This window comes from Notamacropus eugenii, chromosome 1 (assembly GCF_028372415.1).
Source record: "Notamacropus eugenii isolate mMacEug1 chromosome 1, mMacEug1.pri_v2, whole genome shotgun sequence".
NCBI lineage: Eukaryota > Metazoa > Chordata > Mammalia > Diprotodontia > Macropodidae > Notamacropus > Notamacropus eugenii.
Genome location: NC_092872.1, coordinates 562,318,496 through 562,336,999, shown reverse-complemented (window position 1 = coordinate 562,336,999; position 18,504 = coordinate 562,318,496). Strand labels below are relative to the sequence as shown.

Here is an 18,504-nt window from a genome sequence, read left to right as displayed (position 1 = left end):
TTGAGAAACAAAAGTTTGACTTCCAAAAAGAACCAAATCAAAACATTGGAATTCCTAATATTAGAGTTGCTTTAATTGTAAAAGTTCAAAGTCAAAGTTGGTTTCAAATTCTTTTTTGGGGGGGGAAGGGAGATTTTACATAAAATGTTCAAAATTGGCAAAAAGAAATCACATATGCCATAATTACCATCACTTCTTTAGACTTAACCATTTAAAAATTATATAAGTAATGGTTTTATTACGGGAATTGTTCTGTGAAGTTTGGATTCAGTCAAAGGTTCACACTTGAGAACCTAGAGAGCCACATGTGACCTTGAGGCTGCAGGTTCCCCACCCCCGGTTTTGGATATCCCCAGATAGTATGTGAAACATTTCCTACAAAAGTAGCAATAAGCATTTCATAGCTTACATAAGTGTGTTCTCCAAATGTTATTGCAGACTATATGCTTTAAAAAAAATGAAAGAAAATGGTGAATACATTTTGGGTAGAAAGTTTTGGGGATTTGTGGTTTACTGTCATGTAGAAGTTTGAAAAAAGTCATTTACTCAGAGACTACATTAACAACAACAAAAAAAAACTTTAGAATAACATAGACTAGAAGAGCAGAATCAAGTGTTCTGATAAGGGATGTAATGTTCCTACTAACCTCTGTAGTGTCCTATCACAACTGTGCACACATTTTGTTTTGTTTTCCAAATAGCTGAAAAATCTGTATTACCAAGCCATAGATTTTAGCACAACACGTACTCAAGGATCTTCATTGGATCTGTGTTATTTAGGGAAATTCATATTATTCCATTATCAATAAACTTTTTTTGTGATGTTGAAACATCTTTTTGTTTGTCTTTCACGATATTACCATCTGTCACCATCACAGGCAAATTGATATAATTGCTATTTCTCATGCACAGTGTTTAATCTCCTGTCTCTATGCCTTTGTAAAGTCTTTGTCCATTTTTTGGAACTACTATCTTCCTTCAAGGGTAAGCTCAAATGCCTTTTCCTATAAGAGGTCTTTCCAGAGTAGTTTAATCTGTTAGTGGAATATTCTGCACATATTTTGTATTTACTAATATATGTACTTTCAGTGGGATGTAAGCTTCTTGAGGGTCAAAACTCTTCATTTTTACTTTATACCTGTTAGTTAAAGTAGCAGTTAATATTTGTTGATATTTCATTCATTTGTCTGAATATACCTCTAATTTTATTGATGTAACAATCTCCCTGTGAGGAAACTTTTACCTATTCAAATGGCTAGATATTATTTTATTTATCGTCTAAGAGATTTATCTATGTGGATTGAAAAGATTAGTTACTTTTGCTGGATCACATAGCTAGTATGTGTCAAAGGTAAGCCTTCAACTCAGATCTTCCTAAATTTGAGGCCAATTCTCTATCCATCTGGTACAAAAATGCCTGGCATATACTTGATGATTAATGAATCCCTGTTGAATCAACTTGTCAACTTTTACTTGTAATTTTCCTTCTCCTTTTTTCTCCTCCTCAGCTTCCTTTGCTTAATCTTCTCCTCCCCCTCTTCCTCCTTCTATTAAGATCCTTTTACTCAGGATCTTGATGAAGGATTAGCACAAGGGTGGGGAACCTGTAGCACTAGACCACCACCCCATGAGGGCAGATTTTTTAATATCCTCCTAAACTGTTTTGAGCTAAACTACTGATTTACCCCTAACTTTTAAATTATTTCTGCAACTCTAAAATATATTTTGAGTCATTGTTTTAAATTAATTTTGAGGAAATTTGGAAAAGCCATGTAATTTCCTACCTTATTCTACCTTCTTCCCACAATTGCCTCCAGGGTAGTATATTCAGAAATTAAAAAAATATATATCTGACTAGAATATGGATTGCAGTAGGGAGAGACAATGCAGGAAAACAGGAGGCTATTGAAATAAGCAAAGAGAGAAGTGATAACAGACTGAAATGATGTCAATGGATGTGTGAGTTGAGAAAAGTGAATGAAATGCTATAACAGTAGATGGAACAAGATTTGAAAACATTTGAATACATTGGATGAGTGAGTGAAAGTAAAATATCAAGAATGACTCCCAAGTTATAGAACTGAGTGACTGGGAGAATGGAAGTTTCCTTTAAAGTAATGATGGGAGAGGATTCTGGGAAGATGGTAGAGCAGATCAGAACATTTCAAGGTCTCAAGATTTTCCTCCACAAAAGAGATAAAATAATGCCTCATAGCAAAAATAGAGGGTGAAAAGAAATAAGAGTAGGGGCAAAATAGGGATCCTCCTGGGACAATCTTAGAAGATCTGAAGAAAAATCCCAGGACAGAAGTTTCCTCCCTGTGAAGAATAAACATCTTCTATCTAGGGACCACATAAAGAATAAGTGGCAAGCCCTGGGGTTAGTGATGAGACTAGGTTAGTGATGAGTTAGAGGCTGCCTAGGCCCCAGCCACAGGAACTTTTACCATTGGTACAGTGAGGGGAATTGGGCATCTGAGCTGGGGAAGATCTAGGGATCCTCTGCTGACAAAGAATGCCAGACACAGCTGTGCTGTGGAGATGCCATGGGGGCAAGAAAGAACTAGCATAGGCCTGATGAATACAGAAGCATTGGGATGGGAAATTGCTGACTACAGGTGCTTACTTACAATAGGCTGGAGGTCTTACTGTGAGGTTAGGGTCAGAGGGGAGAACTGAAGAGGATCAGAGGCCAGAGGTATCATTCCCCCATACCCCCAGAATAGAAGGATTATAGAAACTAAATTACTACAAAACAAAATGCACAAGCAAAGTAAAAAGAATCTAACCATAGAGAGCTACTATAGGAGTAGAAAACACTAGGGCTTGTCTTTAGAGGATACTGAAGCAAAGAAACCCTCTTCTACCCCCAAAAGTAATGTCAAATGGTCACCTGCCCAAAAATATATTATTCATTGAAGAACTTAAAAAAGATTTTAAAAATCAAATGAGATATATTTAGGAAAGACTAAAAAGAAAAGTGAGAATAATCCAATAAAAACAAGAAGATAATGAGAGGAAAGTCAACCAATTAGAGAAGGAGATTCAGAATGTTAAGGAATAAAATGACTCCTTGCAAATCAGAATAGGACAAGGCAAAGCCAGAGAAGTTAAAAAAGATCAAGAAATTATATTTATATATATCTATATATCTATATATAATATGTACACATACACACATATATACACATATATATGTGTGCATATATGTATATATATGCACAACATATGTGTATATGTATATATAAACACACATATATATGTGTGTATATATAAGTATGTGTATATATAAAGAATGCAAAAATAGAAAAGAACAAGATACATAAGAAAAACAACTGATCTGGAGAACAGATCAAGAGAAAACATAAGAATAATTGGACTACCTGAAAGCTATGACCAAAAAAAAAAAAGAATTTTGATAAAATAATACAAGTAATAATTAAAGAAAATTGTCATGAAGCATTAGAACAAGGAGGGAAAGTACAAATAGAAAATATACACTGATTATTACCTGAAAGAGATCCTATGGGGAAAACTTACAGTAATAATATGTTCAAATTCTGAAATCCCCAGCTCAAGAATAAAATGTTAAGAGCTTCAAGAAAAAAAACAATGTATATTTGTGGAGATACCACAGCTATAATCACATAAGACCTAGCCGTGGTGACACAGGTCTTGGAACATTATACATCAAAGACCAAAAGAAGTGGGCCCCAGCAGAGCTAAATGTAATTCTGAATGAAAAAAAATGGAAATTTAGTGAATTGTCAGACTTTCAGGACTTTGTTTAAAAAAAAAAACTGAACTTCTTAGGAGATTTGACATACAAGATCCAAGAGAAATATAAGTAACATATTAATGACCAATTACAGCAGATTCAATAAGGATAGACTACCTTTTATGTGTGTAAAGTCTATGTCTAAGATTATTAGTAATTAAGTAACTTTTAAGAAAGATTGAGGTAGACTTAAATATGATATGAAAGTAAAATCTTTCAAGAGCAGCTAAAAGAGTAATTAACATATAAATGATATGCTAGAGGAAGAAGCAATACAGAGAAATTAGATGGGGGAGGGGGTCTGATAGTTCTGGTATCCTATTTTCATTGGGAATGGGTTCAAGAAGGAAAAAGGCATCTAGAAGAGTATAAAAATCTTCTAAATACAGAAATAAATAAAACTAATAAATAAATAAAATAAATAAAAAAATTGGATAGGGAAGAGAAAAGGATAAAGGAGGGATTTTTAGAGGGGAGAGTGAATGAATAGATCAAAGGGGTGTACAAAAAGGTATTTTGATTTATGGGAACGGGAGGATAAGTGAGGGGTTGCTGTAAGGGGTAGATTAAGTTAAAGGAGGGCCAGGTAGCAAGTATAAGTAAAATAGAGGAGTTAGGAGAGATAGGAAAAAAGAGTTACATACAAACATAAAACAAAGATTAGGAATAGAATCTCGTAAGGAAAGTATATTTATATATGTATGTATGTATGTGGATATATGCATATATTAGTATTTATATATAAAGATATCCAAGCATAATTGTAGGCTGGGGGGAAGGGAGGAGGGAGGAATGAAAGGAAAAAAAAGTAAAAAGTGTATAGCAAAGAACAAAACAAAACCTTCAAGGAAGCAAAGAAAAAATGGACAGCTTTTGACATAAGGTACAGTATTTAATATATAGGCTTTCTTGAAATGGAAAGTTATTGCTATACGTTCTGAATCCTCTTCTATGTTTTGCTGTGCACATGACATGTTTTTTCCTTATTTCATATATATATATATTTTATGTAAGTTCAATTTTTAAGCTTATGTTTCCTTTTTCTTATGTATTTAAGTTTTAATATTTGTCTAAAATTTAAAAAAAAAGATTTTTTGAAGTGATGATGAAGTTGGGCAGCAGAGAAGATTGGGAGGGCAGGAAATAAGATTTTTTATTTTGATATGTTTGAGGTACCTTAAGATATACCATTTAAAATGTCCAAAAAAGGAGTTGGAGATGTGTAAGTTGATCTCAGAGGTGATATGAAGGCTGAATCTATGGATCCAGAAATCAACTGCAAAGTGATGAAAATTAAACCCATGGCAGTTGATGAGATCACCAAGTGAGAGAATGTAGAGTAAAAATGGAGGTATACGTACCACACAGCCTTAGGGAACATCTACAGTGTACATGATGTAGATTGAAAGGAGACTGTAAGAGCAAAAAGAGAAATCAGTGCTGCTAAAATCCAAAGTGGACAGAGAATCTACAAAGAAATGATCAATACTACCTATCAATTGTTGCAGAGAGATCAAGAATGGTATTTGGAAAGGTCATTAAATTTAACAACTAACACATCACATCAGAAGGTAGTTTTAGTTAAATAATAAGTTAAAAACCCAGATTACCCAGTGTTTAGGAGAAGTAGAGGTACTGAGTGCAGTTAGTAAAAGACATGAAATTCATGGTATAACAGCCAGAGAGATGGTAGAACAGTGAGATTTTTTTTTAATTAAGAGAGATATGGGCACTTCTGTAAGCAGTAGGTGAGAAGCCAGTTGATAGGGAACAATTAAGTATATAAGAGTGAAAATGCAGTCTGCTGTAAAAGACAGGAGGGGATTGGGGTAGGTCCACCTTGTCTTTCAAGAACAGAGTAAAAGAAGAGATAATTGAGGAAGACCTCAGATTGACTTGAGATGAAGAAGAGAGAAGAGAAGGGTTTTCCCAGGGAATAACTATAATAGTTAAGAGGAAATAGGGCAAAGTCTTCAGCTAAGAGAGTTGGGAAAGAAGGTGCTGTGGGAGGCTTGAGGGAAAAATGAGAAGTCTTAAAAGAGTCACTGTGGAGAGTGGTTTAGTGAGTGAGTTAAGAAGGAAAGTCATATTTACTGCAGGAAAGACCTGGTTGAAATAAGATACATACATTTGTGGTGGACCTAGTGGGAATACTTTTCTGATTTCCTCCAATTTCATTCAGCAATTCATGAATGTGAGTGAAGGAGGTAGATGAAAAGAGTAATTGGAGTTTAACATGGTCTGGTTGGCATTAGACAAGGGAGCAAGAGATTAGAATGTGTAGTTGACTTGGTTGACCAAGTGGTCAAGATAGCAAAGAAAAGAGATTTTAGGTTTTGCAGGAGTTATGACCTGGGAGAACAAAAAGGTATATAGCAAATAGATGCCACAGTGAATGAGGATGAAGGACAGTTTTAACCGTCATAAGTATAGGGAAGAACAGAATGATCAAAGATTTAGTTAGATCATTGTATCTCAGAAAACATAAACATTAAAGTGGAACACTTGTCTTTCAAAATCAAGAGTCTGGCCATATCTGTGTGTAGTTAAGGCTTATTAGAAGAATAGTTGATTATGGCTATTGAGTAGATTGAGGAACTGGGAAGTTAGGGTGTCTGAGGGGACTATCAATAATGTATGTTGAAGTCTCCTTGTATGAGTGTAGGGAATGGGATACAAAGAAAGACTGAACCAAACACTGTACTCATTGAAAGTGGAAAGATAATGCTCTGAAGGTCTATAGGTAATAACCACCAGAAAACTGATAAGCCTTAACAAGGAGACAGACCAGTCTGTTCTTCAGAGTCTAAAGAAGGTGAAGAGATATTGGGGGCTAATATCAAGGGGTCCAGAAATGAGAGTTCTGTGCAAATAATATCAGTTTTCGTAGTGAAGTCTGACCTGTAATCCTGAACAAAGAAGGGAAGGGGTACTCAATAAGTGGGGGAGTTAAAAGGATAAACTTTTCAGTTAGGGGCTTCCCTACTATCTCAGTAAAGCTCTTCTTTTCTTTTAGGTTTTCTGATTACATTAGAGAGAAAGCTTTAATTAGGTAATCAGGTAGTAATACCCTTTACAACTTGTTTATGCACATTTAAGTTAGTCTTTAGGCCCCACAGCAACCATAAAGTGGGAGTGGGAGAGCACACAGTGTTATAGGAGGCATCAAATGCTCAAACTGTCAATCTGAAATTCATGAAATATTAATAGGGTTCCTGAAACTTCAGGTATTACTGAAAAATGATAGTCTGCGTAATTGCACAAAACTAACCAGTTTTATTTGTAAACTTAAATGGATTTTTTTTCAGCAATGCAATCTGCTTGTCAGTAATCAATTTGAAATTGAGTTTAGATGTGAGATTTCAACTATATTGTTATGATGTAGTTTTATATTTGTGGAGATAAGATATATGAAAGAATAATACATGACAGGTAAGAAGTCAATCCAAGTTTGAGAACTAATACATTGAGTGGCAAAATAAGAAATCTCACAGGTGTATCAAAGATATTTTTCTGTCAGATGAAAGAGATACATTGAGGATAAAGATGTGATCTGCCTTTTGAAGACCAGCTCTGCTTCACAGTATTGATTGATAGTCCACAGACAAATGAATGATATAGTATCCTTTTATAGTAATATTAGGAGGGTATATATGTGTACATGCCTAAAATGACAAAATGTAGTTTTTGATTGAGTGATGGCCAGCATTTTCATAAAGGTCTTGTCTCAAAAATTTGTGAGCAAAAAACTGTATTCAGTTCCAGTGGAATTGTTGGATAATTCATATAGGATCTGGAATTAATTCCCTAAAAACTTTTTTCTTTGGCATTTCATATCTTCAAATATTAATTCTGCGCAAATGATGTATGTTCAGATGAGGTCTGGCAATGTAGGGAAGGAAAAAGAAACTAATTCCAGTAATTGAAAACATAGAAAACTTTAAAAAAAATCACCAAAGACCAATGAAATGAGCATGTTTTTCCTCTTCTTCCTAAAATGAAGTCTTGTTTAGAGAGGGAGCCTTGTCTGAAGTCTCTAGGTGGTGATAACTTCACATTGATAATTTTAAGAGCCAAGGATATTTACCAATGTTTGTTTCTTTCTCAGTACTACTTAGAGTATGTTTAATATAGAATATTTATTGAATGCACTTAGCTCTACAACACTTAATGAATTAATAGCTTTCATCTTGGGTTTCATTTGGAAAATTGTGCAGTTTTTTCAATGAGAGGCTCATTTCCCCTTCCCTACACAGACTTCATTCGTGGGATGCTATTTAACTACAAATCCTAAAACATTGTCATCTTCATAAAACCAAAATTTACAAGGAGTAAATGGAGAGGTGTATGGTAGGTATAAGTAGACTATCACTTATTATCAATAATTCAGAGACCAGAATAAAAAAAAATCATCTGAGAACTCTGGTGGGCTTTCCATGCTGTGAGAATGAAGGATAACAAATAGATAACTGCAGTGGCTACCCTTATTCTCACAAAATGTTGCAAGATCCAGAGAAAGTTCCATAGGACAACTGGTAAGATTCTGTGTTCTTAGTAAATGCTTCTTTGAATTGAACTTATTTGAAAGTCTCAAAGACCCAAAGCTCACATTGTCTAAAAATTGGAAGGGTGTTCTGAAGCCAAACAACCAGTTCTCTCCCTAACACTGCTAACAAATAGCCATTTGGGCTCTGCATGAAGCTCTTTCAGTTGGGAGAATCTACTACCTGCAGAAACAACCTATTCTACTTTGGGACACTAACTAGCTTAGAGATGAGTAGGCTTAGAGAGACTTGGATGAAACATTATAGTTTTTGAAGGAACATAATAGTGAGAAAGGATATTTCTTTCATTTGGCCCCAGATAGAAGAGGTAGGCACAATGGATGGAAATCATAGAAAAGTAGATTTATTTCAATTTGAGTGGGAAAATACAATTTCCAATCAGTTAGGGCTGTCCCAAAGTGGAATAAGTTGATTCTGTGACCTTTGTCTTTGGGATTTTTAAATCAATTCAATTCCGATAAATATTTTATTAATCACTTGTAATATATAAGGCATTGATACTAGAGTCAGAAAGACAAAAATAAAATAATACTTGCCCTCAAAGAACTTATTATAATTTTTGAACTTCCTGTACAAGATCTTGATAAATGTGTCATCTTTATTTTGGAGGACAAAATCATTTCTTAAACTATTAAACAACATGTAAACATGTACTATGATACTGTGTGAAATGACCCCCTCTAATAAAATTAGAGTCTTGACCAGGGGAGTAAAAAGGAAAGATATGTATTCAGCTTTCTCGAGAAAGGGCACTCCCACCTGTGCTCAAGATGGTGATAGCTGAGAAGGGTGAGGGTGTGCCCTGCACAGCAGTTTTTATAGACCCTGACCACAATACCCCCACCCTAATCCCCTTCTCTTAGCCTGTGGCTGAGCCTTGAGTGTACAATCTATCCATGGAAAATCTACCCCAGCAACAAGAAATAAGTGTGCAAGAATAATTTTTAGAGAAGGGGGGGTAAGGGAGTGAGAACTTCTGTTCAAGGACTGTCATATAACATGGAGTAATGTCTAGGAAAGGAGATAAGGGAGTGAGTAAAGGCAGTCTGGGAGTAAGCAAAAGCAGTTTCTGTCAAGGACTATCTTGTAGCACAAAAAGAATTTTAAGAAAAAAAAATACCAGACCCTCTGTTGTTCAGTTTCTCAGGGCCAGGTGAGACAAACAGGGCTGACGCAAGGGGCCCCTGAGAGGTTTTCACTGAATATACCTGTTCTACTCCCTGAGGGGTCTTTACTAAATATACCTGTTCCACTCAATCACTCCTTTTTTAAAAAAAATAGGAAAGATATTTATTTCTCAATTAAAGACTCCTCATACCATTCCTGGTATACTTCAAAATACCTGCAGCAAAGCAAAGAAAAGGTATAACAACTAACAAGAGCAATAAACCCACAACAGTCCTTTCTGTCATGAATGGGTCTGTCCCTTCTTCAAATTTTAAGGTTTCAGGATCTTGTGATGCCACAGTCCACTGGGTTGGAGTTACCTCTAGTCCCTTCACTGACACTGATTGATGCACTGACAAATTCCAAGGCACGGGATTGGGGAGTGGGAGTGGAGAAAGGGCGGCAGTCCCCTTCGTGAGATTTCACTAAGGAGTCAATAACAAGCTCCTGTACTTACATAAATCTACTAAATAATCATTGTTAGCACAGTACATATCACATCATAAAATAATTCTGGCTTTTGGTCATGTAATGCTTCTTCAAACAGTCTTCAGCGTGGCATCTCAGCATCTTCTTTCCTTTGTCTTCTTGTAGAAATTCAGATGTCCACTTTCCTACAAAATTGACCTTAATACAATTTTAGATGACCATTCCTAAGCTTTACACACTTATCACTCTTACAGAATCAAAATTGGAATTTTGACCAATTGTCATGTTTAAGAAATTCACATTAATCAACTGAGACAAAATAATAACCATGTATGCTAACCTCCCAAGCCCTTGACCTGATTGTCTCCATACTATTACTAAGAATTAAAGGACCCTAACTTATTGCTGTTGGTCTAAAATCCTAAGCCTAATAGCTTAATTTTTGGACTTAACCTCAGGTGTTCCCCTACCAACAATCTACTGTTTAATTGATCTGGTATTATGCTTACAAAACTTTTGATTATAGGAAATTGCCATTAAGAGTAGGGACATTTCAGGGGAACATCTCCTTAACTTCATGTCTGTCCCGGGCAGAAGTAGATTGTCAACTGGCAGCAAGCCAGGCTTAAAATCTTCCAGGTGTCAGTGGGGAAATTGAGTCAGGAAAATTCTACCTCAGCCCAGGCTGAACAGTCATTTATTTCCCCAACCTTCCAATGAGATCACCTTTGTAGTTCATACCAGCATCTCACAGGCTCACTGGCATCATGAATCAATGGTTCAGATGGTCTTTCTTGCTATCCACCCCTGGAATTAGACTCAGAAGAACAGTCAGTTAACAGTCCCATAAATCTTAACATATCAAGCTCCAGTAATCAGTTTCAGATATGAATATAATTTCACATAGGCTAAGGAACATCTTTCAAAGCAAGTCTTAAGTAGCTTGCATGCCTTTCTATACATGATCTAATTTCTGATTAAATAACAATCAAAGTCTAATTTACTATTGAAACCATGTTATTGCTCTAAATTTACATCTGTTTCCCAAGCTTCTTTGTACCTTTATGACCCTACTTAGTCTAAAAGAATGAACTACACATATGGCAAGTTCAAACACTAACTTCAGCTTATGTTCATGAAATGAATTCAAATCAAAACAGAAACATTTAATTTTTCATTAATGCCAAACATTACCAGAGGTTACCTGCCTCTAAGAAACTACACAAATTATTTTTCCCTAATTAAAGATGTCTCTGATTTAATCTCAGTAATTTGATTTAGTCAATTGTTTTAATACCAATTGCTTTTACATCATTTTGTAATAGATAAAGACTTTATTCCCAGTTGGGACTTTTGTCCCTTACTCCAAAGGAGTTTTAGTCCCATTTATCTAATAGGGCACTGGAAAATGTCACCTAGAAAGCTACTTAAATTTCTCTACTTGATCTGGCTCTCTAGAGGCCCATAAACTCTTCCATGCCATTATGCCCAAATGTCTGTTCTATTTTCCATCTTTAATCCTATCAATCCAAATCTCCAGGTTACTGGCCACTCTCATCAAGATCATCCCTGGAACACCCAGATCACCTGGAGCCACCCCCAGATTCCTTCCTCAGATAAGATAGCAAACTTTGAACTTCTTTAGCTGAAACAAGGTTTGGTCCCAATGTGTCACTATTTTTAGGTCACAAGCGCCCCCAACCACAACAATTCTACATAATTACAGCTAACTTTAAATCCCAGTCTTGCCCTATGGAACAATGATAAAACATTCCATTTATACTTTGGTTTCCTTTCTTTTATCTAATTATTCCTGTAGCATTCAGAAAGAATGTCCCATTCACACCAGAGAACCCATCTACCAATTAATTGAAAATAGCAAGATTCCACTACTTGCCTTTTGCTTACATCTTAAACTATCTGCTTTGATTATAGAAACATATCATGAAGATGAAAAGCAAGAACTCAATTAGATATCAACTCCACTTTATATCCAGACTCAGAAATAGTCAATCACTAGAGATCATTTCTTTATATATTCAAATTCTCACCAAAGCAAGTTCTTTATACTATCTCCTCAGCTGTTGGGGCTATACTTAGGTTTTAGCATTAAAATTATAAACAGCAAACTTACAATTTTCATAAGTGATAACCAAATTGTTTTAGCTGTGAACATGAACAATAAAATTTGGATGACATCAATTGCATTTTCATATCATATAAAAATTTATTGAGAGAAGGCTGGGCTGTCTTACTAAGTGCAGATAGCAACTGGCTGGCTTCTCCATCCAGACCCATCCACCTTCACCATCTATGTGCTGGACCTAGATACTTCCAGGCTGTAATTTTTCTACTAGAAGCAGGCACTTCCCTCAGGGGAAAAAGGCCTGAGGGCCCTGTGGGGATAGGGAGTCCCTCTCTTGTGAGGGAGGGGCTGGGGAATGCTGCATGGACCAGAATAAACTGCAAGGACTAGGGATCAGGATGGCATGGAAAAGATCCACTGAGGAAGAGTAGGGGTGAAAGGGGAGATTCCCCAGAGAGTGCCATGGGAGTGAGGCCTGAGGCCTAAGCAGGTGTCACCTCAGGAGGAGGGGCTGCAGAGGATCACACCTCAATAAGACCTGTGGCTCAGCCAGGGGAGGGGGAGAGGATCAAAGTCAGTTGACTCTGATTGCTCTTTTGGGAGGGAAGTTCTAACTATGAGCATCTCAAAATCTCTCCTGAGAACATGATTCTGAGAGCTGGACAAAGGCCATTATGTACGAAACTTCTACCCATTTTCCTTCTAGGCTTACAGTACAGTTCTAACTGTAAGAGACTATTTATTTTTAAAGTCCCAAAAATGGGCCATGCTTCATGGCCCTCTAGGTGATTTTGAGGCCAAACAGTGTTGCAAAAGAACACGAACTGTTTCTTTTTAAGTCCTTTAAAGAAACTAATTTTTTCCCAATTTTGTAAAAGTTGAATTTTTGGGAACTGAACAAATTAACTCACAAATGCAAATTGGATAGGCCTTCCAAAAGTCATATGAAAGATTTTACAAAGCATTTCTTCATACAAAAAAAAAATCTTCCTCTTTTAAGAACAGTTTACAATTTATCACAAGGCCCTCATGAACCTAACTGGCAAAAACTGCAGAAGATCTAAAAACCAAGACCTTTGCATATTTGCCCATAAGCTTCCTTTTACAAACATACTTTTGTAAATGCTTGATTCGTAAAAAAAACAATTTTAGTTAAAACTTCCTTCTTAACAGCAGAAATAAACTTTTTAACATACGTAATACATCCTTAGATGGAACATCCTTGAATATCACACCCATATATAAAAGTGTATTTTTCTAAGGATTCTCAGTTTCTCAATAGGAATTATACAACATAGAAGCTCTTACACAGAATTCGTAACAGCTTCTTTTAACCAATTCATCATTAATTTAACAATACCATTTTTAATATAACAACATTTAGATTTATTTAAAAATTTAAAACTATTTAAAAGTTTACTTAAAACTTTAAAAAAAGTTATTAACCCATTCAGGTGAATGCATTTCCATGTCACCTTGCATAGTGATTCATCTTTTTGCCACCACATGGGCACACTCTTATCACCTGATCGGATAGAGTCATAGCCAATTTGATTGAGCAATTAATTATCAAATAAAGTTACATGATTTTTCTGTCTCCTTAAAATACTTCCTCATATCCTCACTACTTATTGAAACAATCTGAAACTAACTCATCCAGAACTATTCAAACCTTATCTGCCTTTTGTATTTTCAACCGAATCTCTATTCGTCTTTCCAAATCTCTCAATCCCATTACTCAGATTATCTAATTTCCCTTTACATTTTAATTGTAAGAAAAGATAGCTCATAGATTATTGCTTTTTATTTAAATTCAATCTAAATAACCTTTCTCCTTGTTTTCTGAAAAAGTTTAAAATTATGTTAACTTAAAAAGTGCCTAAGTTAACTGTCTTTAGCCTAGGTAAAAGAGATCTTATCTGAACCAAGGTTAACTAAGTGGGCTTGGCTTACCCTCCAAGCAGGGAACTTGGACACTTAATAATTCATTGAATTGTAACAATAGCCAATCATAATAATTGTCTGTCAGTTTTCTAATCAAGTTACAAATTTTCATTTTCTCAACATATTCAAATCTTCTGAACTGATATGGGGAAGGGAGTAGCTGAAAGCACACAGGCCCATTGTTCCCCCATCTCCTGTTTTTCTTTTCACCATTCTGCTTTCTTTTCTGCCTTTACTCAGACTACCTCTATTCTCCTTTATATTTCAAATTAAAAAATAAAATGCTTAACAATTTTGTCCTACCCCAAACCTTAAAAACTAGAGGGAGTTAAATGCCTAACAATTTACATACCAAGAGAGCCACATTTCCTCCGCTCCCCCTGTGCAAAAATAAATAAATAAAATAAAACCCTTTTTCCTCATCCTAAAATGATCACTTAAAAAAAAAAAATAGAAAAACCTCTTATTATTTATTTATTTCTTTGCCACTTTAAACCCATTGTCTGATATCAGATACATTGACTTAATTTGAACATAAAGTACCAACTTTAGCTTCAAGACCTAACTAAACCCAAATTCAAAACTCTCAGCCCTACTTCTAAGGTTCCTGCTTGAGACTTTTTGCTAATCTTACATTTACTTCCATCATACTTTAACAAATTCTAACCTATCTTAAACATTAAATTAAGAGTGACACATTTCACCTATTCACAGTTCCAAATATGTCCAGAATGAATTCAATTATCTTTCTGTTGTGTCCCATTACACAAAAATTTCTCCTTTGGGTGAGGCAGGACATGTTTAAATGTTGATTAGCCTGCCTGTCTTTGGTCTGAGAGAAAAAGATATATTCCCTCCCTCCCTGTCCCTCTGCTCTGAGAGGGTTGAAGAGAAGTAACATGAATTTCAGGGACAGTCCAGCTCAGCCTTTCTGCTCTTGCTGGGTGGCTGGCTAAATTTACAACCTTACAAAGTGTCAGATAAAACAGAGACACAGACTTTCATTCACACAGAAATATCAACACAACATATACAGACAAAACATTTAACAAAATAGGAGTGTACATATAGGTTTAAATTTTTGGCAAACCCAGTCCTCAAAGGATCCGTACTTTGGCCAGAAGACATGACCTGAGTGCCTGCCCAGGCTAAACAATTCTTAATCACTTTCTTCTTATCTTTTCCCTTATACTTTGTTAGTTCATTCCAATTACTAAGTCAAGACTCGAGGAGTATCAGCTGGCATATGAAATAACTTGTCACCACTCTCCTTAGAATTAGTCTTCCCCATCTTTATGGACTCTGCTTAGGTGGGAGGCACCTACCCAAACCTTATGGATTCTAACTGCTTAGGTGGGAGGCAAATTCAGGAGCTCAATGGTCTTGGCTAGGCAATCTTTATGGACTCTAACCACTTAGGGTGCCAAGTCTCCCAGATCTTGCTTACCTGGGTGGATTTGTATGCACAAACTCATGTGATCTAGTTGGTTTCACTTTGATCTGGTGACCTTGATGACATCTTCATTACCTCTGGAGTTCCACTGTTTCATTTTTACTGAGTCAAGGACTGTCTTTGTGACTTACCATTCTCAAGGAGGATTCCTCAGTCACCAGGCTCATGAGCCACCAGGAAAGCTGGTATAGCACCTGCCCCTGAGTTGGTACCAGAAAAATTCCAAGGGAAAGAGAAGCTTCCTGACCAATGCACCAAAACTATGTGGGACAACCCCTTGATGAAATTAGAGTCTTGACCAAAGGAGTGAAAAGGAAAGATATTTATTCAGCTTTCTCCAGAAAGGGCACTCCTGCCTGTGCTCAAGATGGCGATGGCTGAGAAGGGCAAGAGTGTGCCCTGCACCTCAGTTTTTATAGACCCTGACCAAAATACCCCCACCCTAATCCCCTTCCACAGCCCCCATTGGCTGAGCCTTGAGGGTATAATCTAACCATGGAAAATCTACCCCAGCAATAAGAAATAAATCTACAAGAATAATTTTTAGAAAAAGGGGGGTGTAAGGGAGTGAGCAACTTCTGTTCAAGGACTGTCATGTAACATGGAGTAATGTCTAGGAAAGGAGATAAGGGAGTAAGTAAAGGGGGTAAGCAAAAGCAGTCTCTGTCAAGGACTGTCTCATAGCACAAAAAGAATTTTAAGAAAAAAAAAAGAAGAATCTGTATTGTTTGGTTTTTCAGGGCCATATGAGACAAACAGGGTTCACATAAGGGACCACTGAGAGGTTTTCACTAAATATACCTATTCTACTCCTTGAGGGATCTTTACTAAATATACCTGTTCCACTCAATACATCTGTAAGGTTTTTCTTGATCATTAAATGTCATGAGAACTATATAAGTGTTCTACTGACCACCAGTCCTAGAGAACAACTGGCATGCCTTTACACATGCTGCCCATAATTGTCCACCCTGAAAATTTAATTACCAGAAGGTGAACACACATTGATGACATATTTTTTCCCCTGAGACTATGTAGTCACTTCCTCATATTGATAGTGTTATTATTGTGAAGTTGTTCCTACTCTTTACTACTGATATTAGTTCAAAAGGCAGCTTCACTTAGAGAATATCAATAATTTTCAGATTTAGTCAAAATATAGAACACCTGATCAATCCACAACCTCCTTAACTGACAATCTCACCTGTCAAGGACTTGGAAGTAAAAGAGAGTTGATTGAGCACCTAATTCAAGCAAAAATAATGTTTGCACTTATCTTATAGAAGAGGTCCTCTTGCCTTCACTCATACTGTGTTTTCTCATATTTTGTAAACATTTTCATGACTTTGTATCTCCTTTAAAGGCCAGTAATAGGGAAGTAGAAGTTTATAAGGGAGTGGAAGGTAAGGTCATATTAGAGGCAGGCATTCTGTACTGAGTGATCATCATTATTGTGATAGGGATAGAGGAGTAAGAAAACGTAAGAACATTAGGTACCAGAACTTTTTTTTTTTTTTTTGGAGAGGGGAAGTCAAAGAAATGGTGGTAAGTGACTTCCCCAAGGTCACACAGTAAGTATCAAGTGTCTGAGGCTAGATTTGAACTGAGATCCTCCTGACTCAAGGGCCAAGGATATAGTCACTGTGTCACCTAACTTCCCCAAGAATATTTTTTTAAAAAAATTATAATTGTGGTGCTTTATTGTTGAGTAGGAGTTCTTAACCTAGTATGAACTTGTATATAGGTGTTTTTTTTTTCTCAAAAGTATTTTGATAACAAATTGATTTCCTTTGTAATTTTATACATTTTATTTTATGTATTTAAAAACATTTTGAGATTGGGTCCATAAGTTCCACTAGATTGCTAAGCATGTCCATGGTATAAAATGTTAGGAACTTCTTGTGCAGAGAGAGAAGAGAATATGGCTAAGGACTGAATACATATTATGGATTTTTGAATGGAATGAGAAGCTGACAAAGTAAACAGAGAAGGAAAAGCTAGAAACATCAAAGAAGTAGGGGAACTGTAGAGACTGAGGTGGGAGAGAGCATTCCTTAGGATGTGAGACCAACAGTCTCATAAGCAAAGTAGATCCAAAAAACAAAAATGAAGGCTACAAAAATTTCTATTGGATTGGCAATTAAATCATCAGTAACTTTATGGAGAATAGTTTAATTTGAGTTATAGTAACTGCAATCAGAATGTAAAGTTTGGAGGAATAAGTGATAGTAAATGGAGAAACAGAACTCTTTCAAGGTGTCTAGCAATAGAGAGGAGAGATGTAATGATGGGCCAAATGGTGAACAAAGGTCAAAGAAAGTTTTTAGGATATTTTGTCTCGGTGGCACATCCCTAAATAGTTACTTCACTATTTTGATTATCTTGAAATGTATCTGTACATGTATAGTCATTATAAACTGCATACACATTATGTATCCATATTCTAGTGTTGTATTTTAAAATAAATTTATTTTTTTTACAATTTTTTAAAGCACAGAACTGTTACACTTCGCAGACAACCTATCGGGGGCTTGGGCCTAAGTATTAAGGTATGTTTTTTTCTCCACTTCTCTTATTTCCTTCTGAAATTACTCATGTGAATGGCAAACAATGTGAGTTAGTGTTTTATTCTGATCAATGTGTTTTCCAGGGAGGTGCTGAACACAAGGTACCTGTCGTCATCTCAAAAATATTCAAAGATCAAGCAGGTAAAAGAACTCCCTACAAAAAAATTGTATTGCATGTTGTTATAGTATTTGAGGACCAAATTTAGGGTACAGCTGAAAGTGAGCTATAGTCAGAGGGTCTGGGTCTGAGTCCTACTCTTCTAATTACTATTGGTGGTCCCTCGGGCAAGTTTATATAACTCCTTTTGTTTCCAGTTTCATTGTATGGAAAAATGGAAAAATTTAACTAAGTGAACCATAATGTCCTGTATTACTCATTTTAAACCTATAATCCTTTAGAATTCTACATATTTAGTACATTCTAGGACATTCAGTTGCATTATCTTGTTTTAAAAATTATTATTTTGCTCTGTTTTCCTTATTTAAATTGATTTTAAAGCCCCACACAATGATGT

General features: G+C 35.8%; 1 protein-coding gene across 4 annotated transcripts in view; it reads left to right on the top strand.

Annotated features, from left to right (window-relative positions):
- The window catches only part of SNTG2 (syntrophin gamma 2), a 668,997-nt gene that overhangs the window by 242,691 nt on the left and 407,802 nt on the right, over positions 1-18,504 (top strand). For 3 of the 4 annotated variants that reach the window (XM_072634328.1, XM_072634326.1, XM_072634325.1), the window contains exons 3-4: positions 17,915-17,971; positions 18,073-18,130. In XM_072634328.1, coding sequence (XP_072490429.1) covers positions 17,915-17,971; positions 18,073-18,130 — 115 coding nt within the window. The remainder of the gene's footprint in view (positions 1-17,914; positions 17,972-18,072; positions 18,131-18,504) is intronic. The other variant, XM_072634327.1, reaches the window with a different exon arrangement.